Genomic DNA, 18,787 nt, shown 5'->3' on the forward strand with positions numbered 1-18,787 from the left:
AGGATGGTCAGTGTGGTCCTGGAGCAGATGGCTGACGAAAATGACAAGGTGGAAGAAAAAGTGGGAGCCAAACCAGCGGCTAAAGCAGGAGGGTTTGACGTCAAAGCCTTGCGGGCCTTTCGAGTGCTGCGACCCCTGCGTCTGGTCTCTGGGGTGCCCAGTGAGTCATTGACCCCGCCCACTGACCCTGTTAGAGTGGCCCTGTTCACACAATCCTCACCTAAACACTGCAAAGCAAAACTCTCCTGTTGACAATCACTTGAACTTACTCAGGTCAGACAGGTAACAATTACTGTCCTGGCAAACTCACTATATAACTTGTATAACAAAATTCAGGACTCTGAAATATAACAGTGAACAACAATTAATGAGATCTAGCTTTTTAAAGATCTTAGCTAGAATGCAATGCATATCTACAGGTTACACACTCACACTAATAACTACTGCATGTTTGTGTTTGTACACACACACACACACACACACACAGACAGACACACATACACACACATTCACACACGTTAATCTCTACTGTGTCTATACCCATAGGTATACACGCAGACTCACACACACTGACCACTGTTGTGTGTAACTGTGTGTTATAGGTTTACAGGTGGTGGTGAACTCTATTCTCAAAGCCCTGGTTCCTCTGCTGCACGTCTCTCTACTCGTGATGTTCGTCATCATCATCTACGCCGTCATCGGCCTCGAGCTCTTCCTGGGGAAATTGCATGCTACCTGCTACTATAAGGGCACAGGTGTGTGGCCCCTGCTTTACTCTACCTGAGATGGGTTGACAGCAAAAATAAACACCTTAATATCTGAGATAGGTTGTTATTGTGTGTCTGTGTATGTATGTATATGTGTATGTTTTGTGTGTGTGTAGATATATATGTGGATGAAGACCCATCACCCTGTGTGAAAAGTGGTCCAGGCCACCAGTGCACCATAAATGGCACAGAGTGCAGAGAGGGTTGGGTCGGCCCCAACAATGGCATCACCAACTTCGACAACTTCTTTTTCGCCATGCTGACTGTTTTCCAGTGCATCACGATGGAGGGCTGGACCAACGTGCTGTATTGGGTCAGTAGCACATCCCTGTTGCTTACATTCTTTGATAATTCAGCCTATGGGAGGGGCTTGGCTTACAGCTTCTGTCTCTGTGGGAGGGGCTTTGCTTACAGATTTCAGACATCCTTGGCTAGGTCGCTGCTGCAGTGACCCCATGTCCCTGATTGCTCCCTTCTGATGCCCCTCAACTATATGCGCCTCTGTAGGGGCTGAAACTGCCACGATTTTCTGGTGGCTCCCACCATACGTTACACCTACAACAATGTCTGCATATCTACAGGTTACACACTCACACTGATAACTACTACATGTTTATCTATGTGTTTGTACACACACACACACACACACACACACACACACACACACACACACACACACACATACACACACATTCACACACATTAATCCCTATTGTGTCTATACCCATAGGTGTTCATGCAGACTCACACACACAGACACACAACACCTACAGCTGTTGGTGGGCTGGTTGAAGGCCCAAACACAGCACCTTAATGGCACGGAGAGGGGTTGCTCTGTTTGACTCTCTGCTCTCAGATTCTCTGCTCACTGACTCTCTGTTCTCAGACTCTTTGCTCTTAGACTCTCTGATTCTATGACTCTCAGACTCTGCTCTCTGACTCTCTGATCTCTGACTCACTGACTCTGCACTCTGACTCACTGCTCTCTGATTCTCTGCTCTCTGTCTCTGACTCTCTGCTCTCTGACTTTCTGCTCTTTGACCATGTGCTCTCTTAATCCTTCTCTTAACACTGCCCTTAAGGAAGCTACTGTAGTACTTATTGTATGTATGCTATGGCCGTCTGCAGCCAGTGAGGCTTATTACCAAGCTGTCTCTACACTCTGCAGCACCCCCCCCCCCAGCACAGAACAGACTTTCTGTTATTTGATGTTGTCTTTCATTACTCTAGAGCTAATTCTCCTTCCAACCCTACTCCTCATGTAGAGGATGTATATTCACATTGATATGGAGTCAGGCAGTGAGCCAAAGTCTTCCTGGTGAAGTCAGACTCCATTTTGAGGTCACTGAAGCAGCGTACGCCGGTGAAATCTTTGCCTGACTCCTCTCTCTGAGTCCCTTTAATCTGTTGCTGCACCCATTTCACGAAGTGTCTCTGTTGTCTCCTGTTTCCTGTGTGTGTGTGTGTGAATGCTCTTCTCTCCTCCTGTGTGTGTGTGTGTGTGTGTGTGTGTGTGTGTGTGTGTGTGTGTGTGTGTGTGTGTGTGTGTGTGTGAATTCTCCTCCTCTGTGGGTTCTGCTCTCTTCCCGTCAGATGAATGATGCGATGGGGATGGAGTTGCCATGGCTTTACTTCGTCACCTTGGTGATCTTTGGCTCTTTCTTTGTCCTGAACCTTGTCCTGGGAGTGCTGAGTGGGTGAGAAGTTCTCTTTCTCCCCCCTCCCTTGTGTTTCTCTCTCTTTTCTCCCCTGCCTTCTGTTTCTCTTTTCTCTCTTTTCTCTTTCTTTTTATCACAATTTTATCTCTTCTTACTTTTTCTCTAGATCTCCTTTTCACATTTTCTCACTTTTTCTACATCATTCTCTCTCTTATATCAATTCCCTCCCTAATCTCTTTATATTTTCTCCTCCAGGGACATTTTGTTAGACTTCTCTTTCATTCTCTCTCTGGTTACTGTGAACCTTGGGGAAGCTCTTCTCTCCCCCTGTAGTAGAGTGTCTCTGGGCTAACTCTGTTGCCTGGGCCCTTGCAGATGAACGATGCCCTTGGCTTCGATACCCCGTGGATCTACTTTGTTACCCTGATCATTCTGGGCTCCTTTTTCGTCTTAAACCTTGTTCTGGGTGTGCTCAGTGGGTAAGAGGGCATGTGGGTGTGTTCTGGGTGTGCTTAGTGGGTAAGAGGGCATGTGGGGTGTGTTCTGGGTGTGCTCAGTGGGTAAGAGGGTGTGTGGGGTGTGTTCTGGGTGTGCTCAGTGGGTAAGAGTGTGTGTGGGGTGTGTTCTGGGTGTGCTCAGTGGGTAAGAGGGTGTGTGGGGTGTGTTCTGGGTGTGCTCAGTGGGTAAGAGGGTGTGTGGGGTGTGTTCTGGGGGAGGCAGGGTGTGCCTCATGCTGTGTTGACTGCGGTGACTTATAGATAGCAGAGGTTTCAGTTTTAAAGCTGCATTCTGTAAGATTTTAAATAAAATTTTAAAAATCATTATAATATGTATTATTAATAATGATGATTAATAAAATATTTAATATGATATAATAATATATATTATTAACTATATTATTAATAGTTATCAAACTACTCAGTTAATGTTAAAAAAAATCATTTTCAGCATACTAATAAGTCATTATTAGTGGTCTGGAAGTGCCAACAAAAAGATTAAAGTTTAAAACAGCATATTACAATTTAAAATTACATTGCTAATTTACCACCTAGTCTTATTTAAAAAATGCCTCTATCATCTAAGCTAAATTACTATACATTACATCTCTGTGTTATTTATAGTCATTGGTTTACAGCCAACCTAGTCTGTCTACTCTAGATCATGGTATTTTGCAGAATGTAGCTGAATTGCTGTTCTGAGATCAGCTGTGACACATCCTTTATCTCTGGTTTGATCAGCTTCCAAAGAGGCAGATCTGATTCCAGAACAGCATTTCATTGGGGCTGTTTGCAGGTCTGTGGTTCCTTTATGTGCAATCATGTCACATCAAGGACACTTTTAAAGGAAGAGTCTCGGGAACAGGCTAATGGTATTAGGCAGAGGCAGACAGGGTTTAGACCGAGGAAGGTCAAAGACAGGAAGTGAATTAGCCATCCGATGCAGGACACAGTGAACCAGGGCAGAGCGGTACACACAGCAGCCGAGCTATAGGTACCACGGAGCCCTTTAGAGGATCTGTAACATTACACAGCCTGCACATTCATACCCTCAACACCTTTTACACTACAGTAATCAAACTGAATGAGACAATAGCAAACATCACCTAGGAGAACCGAGAGGAGGGGTAAGTGAGTGGGAGAGGAGGCAGCAAGGACAAATACGCTGCTCTTCACCTCCCCTCCCCTCCCCTCTCATCTCCTTCCCTCTCCTCCCCTTCCCTCTCCTCTCCTCTCCTCCCCTCCCCTCTCATCTCCTCCCCTCTCTTCCCCTCTCTTCCCCTCTCCTATTCTCTCCTCCCCTCTGCTGTCTTCCATTTCTCTGATGATGTCTCGATGATGTCTCTGCGAGACAGCTCCCAAGTCCACTGGAGACATTAATACTCTCTTACAAGACACGCCACACACACACACACACACACACACACACACACACACACACACACACACACACACACACACACACACACACACACACACACATACACAAACAGACACATACTGTATATGGCAGAGAAACAAAAAAATAGCTACTGCAGACATATTCACATACAAAGATGTTTTTAGTTGCCTTCTGTTGTCACCCTTCAGCTTTGTTTAGAGTTATTGAGCTGTGCCCCAGACTAGAGTAATGCACTGACTCATGTTAGGGTTTGGCAGCCTGTTGTATTTGCCTGTGTGAAGGACCTAAAGCTGCATTCAGTGCTTGATCTCCACTATGGTGGTTGAGACTGTCCTTTTAGTAAAGGTAAGAGTGCCACCTGCTGGTAGCAACAGGAAGGGAAATAAAAACTTTGTGGATTGCTGTGTATAGGGCAAAAACAAAGATATGACATCTCACAGAAAGAGATGGTGATACATCTTTGTGCATGTGTGTACTCATGCGTTTCAGTGTGTGTGTGTTTTTGTCAGTGACTATAGTCCAGTAACTTTGTGCCTGTGTCTGCGTGTTTGCCTGGACACAGTGAGTTCTCTAAAGAGGGAGAGAAGGCGAAGTTTCGCGGAAACTTCCAGAAAGTCCGTGAGCAGCAGCAGATGGACGATGACCTGCAGGGCTACCTGGACTGGATCATGCAGGCAGAGGACATTGACCCCGAGAACATGGCCGGCCTGTGCCAGGGCAATCAGAAACGTGAGTTTCCAGAAATACGAGCCTTCAAAAATGTGAGCCCCCAGAAAAGTGATCCTTCAAAAATGTGAGCCCCCAGAAACGTGAGACTTCAAAAATGTGAGCCCCCATTACAGCAGTCCCACTCTCTGCATTTCCCCCTGCTGCCATTCCCACTGGGAATGATCTTACCCCTTTGCCCCCACACCAGCCTCAGCATGAATGGCCTACGTTCATAGCCGGTTGCCATGCAACTAAGTGATGATCTTGTAGTTAGAGACACTGAGAATTTGAGTGGGGATTTTTGAATTCATAATTAATAATGCTACCAGCAGATTTTGTGATTTCAGTGTACATCCCAATATTGTTTAAGTAAGCAAGGATATTCAGACGTATGTATTCCATCACCACTAATAATAATTATAATGAAGAGGAAAAATAAACAATTTATGTCAAATTTCATGCATTTTGCAAAGTGTTTTCCAGAAAAAAATTAGTAGAGGGCCCTCGATGTGTCCGAGCGTCGTTATACTACTGAGCTAAAGAGGGGCAATAAAATGCAAAAAGGTTACAATTGCAACTGCTTACAAATCAACGCTGTGTGCTGTGTCATCTTGCATGTGCTAGCACACTAGCTGCTGTGTTCTGTAGCCTCTGTAGGCTTGAAACAGATGCCTGCTAGCAGCACATGTGCACAACATGAGAGTGATGTTTCAAATGCAGCAATGAACCACTCAGGAACAAGTATAAATAGGTAACTGATGTCATGTTACTGATCCCCTGAACCACGGCCGAGTGGACCACACGTGTGTGTCTGGAAGGCTCAGAGTGGGAGCTGCTGGGCAGAACTTGTGCATGGTCCACAGAGTGGGGAAGATAATCCACATCTCCTCTGTCAGAGGTCTAGGCTAGCAGAATACAGATTTAGTGCACACTCTGTGGAGATTGTGAAACAACTTCCAGACACGTCTTGGCAAGCAGAAGACAGATTTAGTGCACACGTAGTGGAGATTGTGAGACAGCTTCCAGACACACACGTACACACAACACGACCCGGTGTGGTCTTAGAGATGCCCACAGCCATGCCCACAGCCATTCCCAAATACTAAATATGAGAATATTTTTGCGCCCCCCCTACACCCCCCCATATTGACACGTGCACATGTTTTACTTCCAAAAGTAAAAAGTAAAAAGTGCCACCTAGGGGCATGCCCCCCACTTTGGGAACCACTGCTCTAGCCAAAGCATGTTAAGCATTAGTGAAGGCCTTTTTTAGTCCAAGCGGACTCTATTCAGTGAGCACTTCAAAAACATACCCTCTCATTGTTATGGAGAATGTCATGTGGCCAAAACTGCAGAAAGCTCAAAAACAAAGTTGGACATGCCCTGCAGGCTGGGAGAATGTTCTAGAATATTCCCAAATTTACACAGCCTCCATCATCAGTGTCTGCAGTGTGCATGTTCATGGGGACTTTCATTCTCATATATGCATCGCTGTAATGTTTCTCACTCACACTACACGTCTGTCCATCCTCTGATCAATCCAGCCTTGACCTCCAGCCAGTGTTGATGTTGTTTATTGTTTTCATTGTTGTTGTCACTAATGCTACAATAGTTGTTGTTGTTCATGTGTGCCCTGCACCAGCCTCTCCACATTTCTTTCCCTTTTATTTTGATGTGCTCCACCTTCTGACACACCTGATCCAGGTAAACAACTCTCGACACCTGGCGCAGGTGCGTGTGGAGGTGGGGGGAGGGGTGTGGGAGCTCTGCTGGGTTAGGATGAGGAGGGACTGGGCAGGGTGGGGTGGATGTGGGCGGGATGGTGTCCGTTCAGGGTCCTTGCTTACATAGCTGCTGGGTTTCTCGCCCCTGTGATGTCGCTCCGCTAACGCACTGCATGCACACGCAACCCGCCACTCCACTCCCCTCGGGACGGGTGCAGGAGGTCTCATTGGCGCCTTCAAGAAGAAGAAAAAGGCCGGCGGTCCTGGTAAAGCTGCTCCTCACGGGCGTGCGTGTGTGTGTGTGTGTGTGTGTGTGTGTGCGCGCGTGTGTGTGTGTTCCTTCGATCAGTTTGCCTTGCGTTGCATGTTTTCATCACATTCATATCGCACTCCACCACAGTGCATATCCCCCACAACCTTCCAATCGCCTCATAAACAACTTTGATAAAACAAGTACACCCTTCACACTAAAAGTTCAGGAAAAGCCAAATTTCTTTCCTTAGAATTTATGATGGAATATTGTTCCACCATTTATGACAGTGTGTTGCATGCTCAAATCCACTTTGGGTGCTGTAAGTTGAGTGAGTTATTTTGTGAAATGAATTTACAATTTTGCAAATGCTCTGTAAATGTCTTAATTGCGCTGTAGTGCTTAGTTTTGCACTGTTTTAATCTAATTACTCAGTACTGTTGATATTTATAGACTCGGCCACTGGTCACTGCTCCTGGACATCTTTGATTATACACATTAGATACTTAACTAGACTTGGAGCAGAGCTGTTGAGCCTCATCAATCCTGAAGAATCCAGGAAGAGCATTTTTGGTCTTGGACACTAATAATGTTTGGTGGTTGGAGAGAAGACAGGTGCCTGGGATATATGTTTGTGTGTGTGTGTGTGTGTGTGTGTGTGTGTGTGCGCTTTGGTTGCATGTCTAACATGAACTGTGTGATGTTGCAATGAAATGTCCAGGGAATGAAAATTCCATGGAGAATGAGGAAGAGGAGGAACAGCCAATATGCTGCGGACCTCTGTGGTAAACACCCACACACACACACACACATACACACACAAAAACACAAACATACACACACACCCCACACACAAAAACACACGCACACACATGCACGCGCGTGCACACACACACACACACACACACACACACACACACATACACCCACATACACACAAACGTATGCACACACACAGTTGGCTTAAGACAGTCCATTGTGTCCTAAGATCACCTCTTGCTAAGTAGGGTTCAGCGGAGTCCACTTCCACTGGTTAACGCTGATGGTGTGTCTGTCATGACTGGCTATACAGGCGAGTGCTGAACACACACGTTCTGCCCCTGGGTGGATGGAGCAGTCTGAAGGGCAGGGTGCGTGTTCTTGCCTGCTCTGGTGTAGCACATTTCTGAAACATGTTTAGTGGGTTTCAGTCAGTGCAGGTCACCTACCAAGCTCCAGTGCTGGAGGCCTGCACATCCACTGACATGGTCCATGTGATAAGGCATTTGGTGTCTACATCATAAAGAACCTGGTGTGGCATTTGTACGTGGTCCTGCCTGCATGAGCTGAAGGAGGTGACTCAGGCGGCCTTCTCCACAATGACAAGGCAGGGCATTTGTATCGCACTTTGGATACACAGGGGCAATTCTCAAAGTGCTTTACAAAGACAAAGAAAATATTGTAAAGCTTATTGCATCCAGACATTTGTCACATATAGTCTATTTTTGAAATACTTACTTTCCCCTAGTGTGCCATGAACTCACCCTTCTTTGAAAAAAGGTTTGTTTGGTAGCCCAGCGTTCTACTGACCCAGGATGGAAAAGCACTCAGGCAAAGCACACACAAAGAGGTTTTTGCACACACAAACAGGATTTGTACACACAAACAGGTTTTTACAAAATGTTGCTTGGATGTTGCCACCCGAAATGTTTATTCAGTTCTTCTGTCCTCTGGGGTTAATGTAGAGATTTGTGCTGATCTGTGCAGCCGACAGTAGAGCATTTCATGTGCTCAGCTTTGGCATAAAGCGTATGGGTCCGGTGCAGCTCCAGTACTTGTGCAGAGGTGAATCTGATGCTGTGGGTGGGTGTTAAAAGTTCTGATGAGCTTGGAGTGTCGTAGCAAGAAGAGCTACATCCAAGCAGCTCGATGAATCCCAGATTCTCTGACATATTCTCTGACAGATTCTCAGCACAGTCCACAAAGAGGTTTTAAAAACCGTGTTGGGTTGACTTATTTTATTTTTTTAGGGCTGGTAGACACTTTAGACACCCAAATGTATATGCATGGAAAAGTCATTAATAAGCAGTGAAACATAAAGAAAAGGTCATGTTGCATGTTGCTTCATTACTTCATCACTGTAAGCGTTCATTAACGATAATCCTCAAACCTTTCTGCATAATTCTCCATCAAGTCACCAACATATCAGCCAGCTATAGGCCTGTTGTACAGAAAATTGCTAATTACACGATAACTTTCAGAAATGATAATTTTTCACATATTGACATAAAAGAACACAAGAACACAATTTCTGGGTCAAAAGGTCACTGTTGTTCTTTTATAATGTGTGTTTTTTAATGCTATTAATGTGTTAAACCTTCTTTTTGATAATGATAGAAAGTATTTATGACCTAATTATTAACCAACAATGAATTAATTTTTTAAATATTCACAAGCTCTTTATAAGGGGAATCTTATGATATTTTGTTGCCTAGTGCCTAGTCACATCATTAGATCCATCAGAACTCTAATGTTCATGACACACACACACACACAGCGATGGAGAGCAGGCTTGAGACACTGCTTTTCCCGCTCTCCATGTGCTGTGTGGAATCCTTTGTCTGGAGCTAGTAGTGCCTGTAGCGCTCACACTCAACTGTGCCCCCTGCTGTTGGACTGCAGCGCATATTGAAGACTACAAAGCCCTGAGCTTATGCCTTCTTATCACCCACATTTGGAGGACTGTCCTTCACCAGCTGACTGTGGATATGGCTAATGCAGACAAAAACACACAAACACATGCGCAAATTGCATCACTTGTGACACACAACCAGATATACGCCAACGTGTACACTCACACACACACCTCAACAGAAATAAAACAATAGCAGAGCTGTAACTGTAAACACATCTTGTGTTTTCTTTTACTTCATCAGAATGACAGACTTGCTTTTGCTTAAACATTTATTGTTTATTTACTTTTCAGTGAGAAAATTTCAAACACATCATGTAGGTTAGTAACCTTGCTCCCTGAGCTGTAGCCTCTGCTCTTCCCCTCCTCAATAATGCTGCTTCTACCTGTAAACATTCCCCAAAACCCCAGTGCACTAAAATCTACTTCTAACATCGAATCTAAAACCTCATTCCTTCCTTGTGCATGCACAGAACTAATGAGCAGTGTGTGTGCTGGCACTTGCCTTTTACCTCTCTGTGTGAGTTTTGATCGCCACATCCTTTCCTTTGTTCTGATGTCATTTCCTGTCCCCTCCCTACCGCAGCCAGGCCATCCAGCGGTGGAACAGGCTCGTCCGTAGGAGGTGCCGCTTGACGGTCAAATCTGTGCCTTTTTATTGGCTGGTGATCTTGCTAGTGTTCCTAAACACTCTCACCATCTCATCTGAGCACCACGAACAACCTTACTGGCTCACACAAGTACAGGGTAAGACCACAGACACACACAGAACCCAGGTGAAAGGGTGAAAGTACACACTCACTGCACTTTGATTAGGCTATCGTGTTTGTTTGTTGTAGGATTATTTTTTTTTACTGATTTTCATATTTATCACTTTCCTTGACTAATTTCAGTGTCTATGATGATTTGATTGGTTGCAAAGTCTGACTGCTTCCAATGTCTGATCAATTACCTCAAAAGTCATCTCCCTCCCTCCCTCTTTCCCCCTGTAACTGGTCTTCTGGCAGAGGTGGTTAATAAGGTGCTGCTGTCTCTCTTCACGCTGGAGATGCTGGTGAAGATGTACAGCCTTGGGCTGTCTGCCTACTTCGTCTCACTCTTCAACCGTTTCGATACGTTTGTGGTGTGCGGCGGTATTACAGAAACCGTCCTGGTGGAGATGCAGATCATGTCTCCGCTGGGCATCTCTGTGTTCCGCTGCGTCCGGCTTCTGCGGATCTTTAAAGTCACGCGGTAAGATGTGAGGCATGTGAATAGAGACATTCTGCTGTTTACAGCACTGGTAAGACTACAGAGCAGTCCTGTATTTAGAGGAAATGTGTAGAAGTCAGATAAGAAAAGATTTATTGAGGAATAAGCCTCACAGATGTTTCTCATTAAAAGAGTGTGAACTGTAAGGTAAAAAATACTCTCATAAGTAACACTTCTTCGGTTTCATGAAACCTTTACAATCATTCCCTGACATAAGTAATGCAGAATAAGTGCCATTTTTGTAGCAGTATACTAAGATTTGTTTAATAGGTTTTTATGTGATTACACAGGACTTGTTTAGAAATCGGAGTTGTACATTACAGTTTTTTACAACTGCTAACGTGCATTTCCCAATACTTGAGATACATTTTCAAAACTCTAAACACAGCAACACATTTACCTCATACAAATAGCCAAGTAAATGTAAAATGTAAATGTGCCATATTTGTCAATTGTGAATTTTCACCACAATCGAAATTTGTTCTCCGCTTTTTACCCATGTGTTCAATTAGAACACATACCCACACACTAGTGATTACTAGGGGGCTGTGGTGCACATGTGCCCAGAGCGGTGGGCAGCCCTAGTCCAGCACCCGGGGAGCAGTTGGGGTTAGGTGCCTTGCTCAAGGGCACCTCAGTCAAGGCCTCAGGCCAAACCCACAACCCTCCGGTCACAAGACGATAAAAAAAAAAAAAATTTTACATTTACATTTTACATTTTATTTACATTTACATTTTACATTTTACAGATGCTCTATTTAAGAGGAACATAAGGTCAATCACTGCATAACCACTGTCAAAAAACTAACAGTTGAAGGCATTACAGAAACAGTATTACATGTAATATTTTATTCAGATTTTTTTTTTAGTGTGTACATTTTTGGCAACATACTGTCTACACAATGAGTGATATTTACTGTAACGTACTGAATAGAATGTAGATTAGACAAAAAATGAGTCTGTAACAGTTTTGCAGTAAAGGTTATATTTGACTGTATTAGGGACATTACTGTAAATTGAAGCCTAACCCAAAAAATAATTACCGTAATTGTGAACATAATTAGTCATAGTCCCATATGTGTAAAAATACATATTTAAAAAAAATCCACACAAGGGGCAAAAAACAAGATACAAAACTGAACTTCAGCAGTTGGACACATGTTTTCATCCACATCACATCTGATGTTGGCCCTTGACATGCACCTGGGATAGAAAAGCTTGTTATGCCTTATTCACTCCTGGCAGTCTTCAGCTGAAATATCTCTGCAGCCGGGATTCATTGCATCCAGCAGGGACATTTGGTCATGTGGCCGATGATCATACACCTTCCACCTCCAGACTGAAAAAAGTTCCTCAGTGGGTTTGATGAAAGGCGAGTTGAAAAGGGACATCATTTTTTGGATGGTCTATAAACCAGTTTGTGATGACATGAGAATGACACAAATCACAAATGTCCTCATGTTTCCTCCCACCTGTTCCCTTTCTGCTTCTGGAAACAGTTGTTTGTAGAGTTCATTCAAAAACGAAAGAAGGAGGTCACTGTTATAGAGACCAATCTGGCATTTGTGAACGACCAAACCAGCACTTGAGATTGCAGGACAAATAGTTATATTTGTTCCTCTCTGACCCGATATATTACTGTACTTCATTTTATTTCATTGATGTGCAAAAAATGTGTATTACCGTAATAGCTTTTCAGCTGCCTTTGTTTTTGCAGAACTTTTTGCAGAATATTTTATACAATATTTAAGGTTTTGAACCTTAGATTTTCATTTTTGACATGCTGTGTACAAGCATTTGTAAATAAGACAAAAATTATCCAGAATTTTGTTATTGGATAAACTTGTGTGTATAGAAAATGTAAGCAATATAGAAACTTTTTAAATGACTGCAATTTGTGCAAAAACAACATGGATTGTATGACTTGTATAGCCACTGAAGACTAATGTTGTGTTCACTGTGTTTAGAGTTTTGAAAATGTGACTACAGATTGGACAAACACATGTTCGCAGTCGTAAAAAACTGTAAACAGAACACATCCACACTAGAGGGACGTGTCTGCACTTGGGAGCAGAATCAGGAACCTCTGATGATTCTCCTGTTGTCTTCAGGCACTGGGAGTCCCTCAGCAATCTGGTGATGTCCCTGCTGAACTCGGTGAAGTCCATCTTCTCTCTGCTACTTCTCCTCTTCCTCTTCATCCTCATCTTCAGTCTCCTGGGGATGCAGGTGTTTGGTGGCAAGTTCAACTTTGACGCGACTGAGAAAAATAGGAGCAGCTTTGACAACTTTCCACAGGCTTTGCTCACTGTGTTTCAGGTGTGTGTGTATGTGTGTGTGTGTGTGTGTGTGTGTGTGTGTGCGCGCGTATGTGTGCACGTGTGTGTGTGCGTGTGTGTGTGTGCGGCGTGTGTGTGTGTGTGTGTGTGTGTGTGTGCACGTATGTGTGTGTGTGTGCGGTGTGTGTGTGTGTGTGTGTGTGTGTGTGTGTGTGTGTTTGTGTGTGTGTGTGTGTCTGTGTGAATGTGTGTTGCATTGTATGTGTTGCAGAGGAGTGTGCTGTACAGAACCATGTTATAAATAAATGCTGTGGAAATGTAATGCATGCTGTGTAATGCATTATGTTAATGCATTATGTTATGCATAAATTAATGTAATTTTATGTGTGTGTGTGTGTGTCTCTTATCTCAGATTCTGACAGGTGAAGATTGGAATGAAGTAATGTATGATGGGATCATGGCGTTTGGAGGGCCTTCATCATCGGGGATGATTGTCTGCATGTACTTCGTCATCCTCTTCATTTGTGGAAACTGTATCCACTTCTGGTGCACCTGTTTCCATATCACCAGCCAACTGTTTTGTGCTTCTTACAGAATTCAGATTTTGGGTAAAGCGGTCTAATTTAAAAGAGGGAGGGTTAATTAATGAACTAACTAGTTTATAATTAAAAATAACTACAATTCTATAGTATTATCATAATTTATGATAGTAATAATATACAATAAAAGTAATAGCATCACACGGCTGTAGAATGCTGATGTGTTGTGCTGCGCCTAAGTTACAGCGCCCTCTTCCTGATCACTGCAGCACTGCTTGGAACATGGGGCATGGGGAGTGTGGTGAAGGGTGCGGTGAGAATGTAGAATAGTGTGGTGAAGGGCATGGTGAGTGTGGTGGTGATGGGCGTGGTGAAGGGTGTGGTGAGTGTGATGAAGGGCGTGGTGAGCATGATGAAGGGTGTGATGAGGGGCGTGGTAAGTGCGGTGAAGGGTGTGGTGAAGGGCGAGGTGAAGGTGTGGGGAGCGTGATGAAGGGAGTGGGGGGTGTGGTGAAAGGCGTGGTGAGCGTGGTGAAGGGCGTGGGGAGCGTGATGAAGGGCGTGGGGGGTGTGGTGAAGGGCGTGGTGAGCGTGGTGAAGGGCGTGGTGAGTGTGGTGAGCGTGGTGGTGATGGGCGTGGTGAAGGGTGTGGTGAGTGTGATGAAGGGTGTGAAGGGTGTGGTGAAGGGCGTGGTTAGCATGGTGAAGGGTGTGATGAAAGGCATGGTGAGTGTGGTGAAGGGCATGGGAAGTGTGGTGAAGGCATGGGGAGTGTGGTGAAGGGCGTGGTGCAGGCGTGGGGAGCATGGTGAAGGGCGTGGGGAGCGTGATGAAGGGCATGGGGGGTGTGGTGAAGGGCGTGGTGAGCGTGGTGAAGGGTGTGGGGAGCATGGTGAAGGGTGTGATAAAAGGCGTGGTGAGCATGGTGAAGGGTGGGGTGAGCGTGGTGAAAGGCGTGGTGAGCATGGTGAAGGTGTGATGAAAGGCGTGGTGAGCATGGTGAAGGGTGTGGTGAAAGGCGTGGTGAGCATGGTGAAGGGCGTGGGGAGCGTGATGAAGGGCGTGGGGGGTGTGGTGAAGGGCGTGGTGAGTGTGGTGAAGGGCGTGGTGAAGGGTGTGGGGAGCGTGGTGAAGGGCGTGGTGAGCATGGTGAAGGGCGTGATGAAGGGTGTGGGGAGCGTGGTGAAGGGCGTGGTGAGCGTGGTGAAGGGTGTGGGGAGCATGGTGAAGGGTGAGGTGAAAGGCATGGTGAGCATGGTGAAGGTGTGGTGAAAGGCGTGGTGAGCATGGTGAAGGGTGTGGTGAAAGGCGTGGTGAGCATGGTGAAGGGCGTGGGGAGCGTGATGAAGGGCGTGGTGAAGGGCGTGGTGAGCATGGTGAAGGGCGTGATGAAGGGTGTGGGGAGCATGGTGAAGGGTGAGGTGAAAGGCATGGTGAGCATGGTAAAGGTGTGGTGAAAGGCGTGGTGAGCATGGTGAAGGGTGTGGTGAAAGGCGTGGTGAGCATGGTGAAGGGCGTGGGGAGCGTGATGAAGGGCGTGGTGAAGGGCGTGGTGAGCATGGTGAAGGGCGTGATGAAGGGTGTGGGGAGCATGGTGAAGGGTGAGGTGAAAGGCATGGTGAGCATGGTGAAGGTGTGGTGAAAGGCATGGTGAGCGTGGTGAAGGGCATGGGGAGCATGATGAAGGGCGTGGGGGGTGTGGTAAAGGGCGTGGTGAAGGGCATGGTGAAGGCGTGGGGAGCATGGTGAAGGGCGTGGTGAGCATGGTAAAGGGTGTGGTGACGGGTGTCGTGAGAGTGTAGAAGGGCGTGGTGAGTGTGTAGAAGGGTGTGGTGAAGGGTGTGGTGAGCATGTAGAACGGTGTGGTGAGCGTGTAGAAGGGTGTGGTGAGTGTGTAGAAGGGTGTGGTGAAGGGTGTGGTGAGCGTGTAGAACGGTGTGGTGAGCATGTAGAAGGGTGTGGTGAGCATGTAGAATTCAGAATGCCGCAGCACGGCTGGTCTTCAATCTCCCCAAGTTCTCACATGTGACTCCTCTGCTACACTCTCTTCACTGGCTTCCAGTAGCAGCACGCATCAGATATAAAACCTTGATGCTTGCTTGCAAAGCCAAAAATGGACTGGCCCCTCCCTACATGATGTCCATGGTCAAAAGCCGATCTGTACAGCGAACACTCAGAACCTCAAGCTTGGCTTTACTCAAAACTCCATGCTTAAAGTCTCATGGAAGACAAAGCTCCAGACTATTCTCCATCCTGGCTCCAAGATGGTGGAACGAGCTTCCATTAGCTGCTAGGACTGCAGAGTCTATTGCTATCTTCAAGCATAGACTGAAGACCCACCTGTTTGTTAAGTTCTTACCAGAGCACTAACTTGGCTGATACCACTTGCTGTTGTTCTTAAATTATATGTCTGTCTATGGTTATGTGTGCTTCTTGGCTAACGTCTAACTTGCAAAATACTAGGTAATGACATTGACTCCTGTAGTTTAGTAGTAGTCTGACTCAATGGTATCTTGAATTCTGGCCTATCCATACTTACCTAGGTTGAATTCTGTGATCAGATGCAAAGCACTTTGTAAGTCGCTCTGGACAAGAGCGTCTACTAAATGCCATAAATGTAAATGTAAAAATGTAGAAGGGTGTGGTGAGCGTGTAGAAGGGTGTGGTGAGCATGGTGAAGGGCATGCTGAGTGTTGCTGATCGTGGGAATCTGCTCCTGTGTACCGTGTGCTGATTGTGTGTTTCGTATCCTTGACTCATCTGCTTTAGACATCCTCCTGAATGTCTTCTTGGCCATCGCAGTGGACAATCTGGCAGGTGCCAGGGGTGGTCCTGCAAAGAAGCCGTAAATACTCACACACACACACACACACACACACACACACACACACACACACACACACCTGTGTGAAGGGACACCTCAACAAACACCTTTGGACTCGTTTTTGAAAGGATCATTTATTATGTATTTTATTACCAACCACTTTATTGCCCATTAGACGAGCAAGATGCGTCCCTACACAAAGCCACATATTTTTCTGTCGAGTGCATATGCGACAGGTGCATATATACATCTGTGTATGCAGCTTTTTGTAAAGTCTTGCTAAAATACTTAATACTACTTAGAACTGATAAAATACTAAATGCTTATAATAATAAATGTAGGGTGAATGAAGAACACTATTGTGTGTTTTCCCTTCAGAGAAGCAAACGAGTCTGAAGAGTTAATGCGCAAGGTAAAACAAGATCCTTGGTTGTTGCTATGGGCGCGCATATGTGTTGTGGTGGATGTGTTCAGTACCCATGTGTTCAGTACTCGTGTTCAGAACATCTGATCTTCTGCTTCTTTCTCACTGTCAGATTGCAGATGAAGATGCAAGGGAGAAAGCAGGTGTGTATGTGTGTGTGTGTGTGTGTGTTAGTGTACCCTAACTGATATATGTGTATGTAGATGTGTTGGTGCTTACTGACTGTGTGTGTGTGTGTGTGTGTGTGTGTGTGTGTGTGTGTTGGTAGCAAAATGCGAGGAGGAGGAGGAGCCTGAGGTTATGACAGAGCCTCGTCCTAAGATCAGTGATCTGAAGAAGCAGGATTCTATCGTCCCCATCCCAGAGGCCAGCGCCTTCTTCTTCTTCAGCAACACAAACCCGTACGTGTCTCACCCCACACATCACATTACACCTGACTGCAACTGAATTTTATTAATTAAACAAAAATATTATGATGAAACACAAACCATCCAGGTACATCCAGGTACATCCAGGTAGATCCAAGTTAATCCAGGTTAATCCAGGTACATCCAGGTACATCCAGGTTCATCCTGGTACATCTAGGTTCATCCAGATTCATCCAGCTTCATCCAGGTACATCCGAGTTCATCCAGGTATATCCAGATAAATCCAGGTACATCCAGGTTCATCCAGGTACATCCGAGTTCATCCAGGTACATCCAGATATATCCAGGTACATCCAGGTTCATCCAGGCACATCCAGGTTCATCCAGGTACATCCAAGTTCATCCAGATACATCCATGTACATTCAAGTTCTTCCAGGTTCATCCAGGAATACACAAGGTATTCACAAGTTTTTAATCTGATTAACAGATATTTGCTTTGACCCAACAGATGCAATGTCACCCATGGAAACTCAAAAGATTTCTTGCTTATTAAAATTACTGGCACACATGAAGGAGGAAGATAGCTATACAAAACAGCTACACACACACACACACACACACACACACACACACACACACAAATTTCATCCCACCAAGCTGTGCCTCATGCTAATATACATGGCTTGCACACACTAGGGTTAGTGTAGATCATAGAGCACTACTTCACTTCAGAAACATCAACCACAGTTATTTTTACACAGACACACACACATACACACACAAACCTACACACTAATGCACAGGATGTAGGATGTAACATTATAAACATGTCAATACTACTTCTATTGAAACAAGATTTTGTTCTGTGGTTACCTTTGTGTGTGTGTGTGTGTGCTTGTATATCTGTGTGTGTGTGTGTGTGTTTTCTCTAGGATTCGTGTTTTCTGCCACGCAACAATAAACCATCCAGTCTTTACCGGCTTCATCCTCATCTTCATCATGATCAGCTCCATGTCCCTTGCCGTGGAGGATCCAGTCAGAAGCATGTCACCCCGTAACATTGTATGCACACACAACACACACTTGCACCTTAGTTCATTTCATCACTGTAACAGGACTTTAATACTATTAGGCTCCTTTGTAATCACACAGGTGCCTAGCGTGTGTTTTACCTACACATTGCAATTTTTTAACACAATGTTCTCTGTAGACTACCAGATGTGCTTCAGCACCGAATCATAGGACATGTATATAGTTTGATCCCATAACTAGTAGCTAATATACTTCTAAATTTACTAACTAGCAAAGCTAGCTAGTCAGCATTGTTTACCATTCTGGTGTTGATGTTAGGATCATTACTGACAGGTGGTCTTGTTGTTGGGGTGGATGGCGACTTCTGTCTGTGTGAGGAAATAAATGGTTTA

The 18,787-nt window shown here is 45.1% G+C and overlaps 1 protein-coding gene across 5 annotated transcripts in view; it reads left to right on the forward strand.

Moving 5' to 3' along the window:
* The window catches only part of cacna1da (calcium channel, voltage-dependent, L type, alpha 1D subunit, a), a 78,754-nt gene that overhangs the window by 28,813 nt on the left and 31,154 nt on the right, over window positions 1–18,787 (forward strand). For all 5 annotated transcript variants that reach the window (XM_077003153.1, XM_077003135.1, XM_077003143.1 and 2 more), the window contains exons 5-21: window positions 3–160; window positions 603–755; window positions 884–1,080; window positions 2,361–2,464; window positions 4,887–5,053; window positions 6,975–7,022; window positions 7,728–7,791; window positions 9,972–9,998; window positions 10,264–10,424; window positions 10,685–10,910; window positions 13,040–13,247; window positions 13,620–13,740; window positions 16,516–16,591; window positions 16,949–16,982; window positions 17,107–17,137; window positions 17,263–17,395; window positions 18,296–18,425. In XM_077003153.1, coding sequence (XP_076859268.1) covers window positions 3–160; window positions 603–755; window positions 884–1,080; window positions 2,361–2,464; window positions 4,887–5,053; window positions 6,975–7,022; window positions 7,728–7,791; window positions 9,972–9,998; window positions 10,264–10,424; window positions 10,685–10,910; window positions 13,040–13,247; window positions 13,620–13,740; window positions 16,516–16,591; window positions 16,949–16,982; window positions 17,107–17,137; window positions 17,263–17,395; window positions 18,296–18,425 — 2,038 coding nt within the window. The remainder of the gene's footprint in view (window positions 1–2; window positions 161–602; window positions 756–883; window positions 1,081–2,360; window positions 2,465–4,886; window positions 5,054–6,974; window positions 7,023–7,727; window positions 7,792–9,971; window positions 9,999–10,263; window positions 10,425–10,684; window positions 10,911–13,039; window positions 13,248–13,619; window positions 13,741–16,515; window positions 16,592–16,948; window positions 16,983–17,106; window positions 17,138–17,262; window positions 17,396–18,295; window positions 18,426–18,787) is intronic.

This window comes from Brachyhypopomus gauderio, chromosome 1 (genome assembly GCF_052324685.1).
Source record: "Brachyhypopomus gauderio isolate BG-103 chromosome 1, BGAUD_0.2, whole genome shotgun sequence".
In the NCBI taxonomy this organism is placed as follows: Eukaryota; Metazoa; Chordata; class Actinopteri; order Gymnotiformes; family Hypopomidae; genus Brachyhypopomus; species Brachyhypopomus gauderio.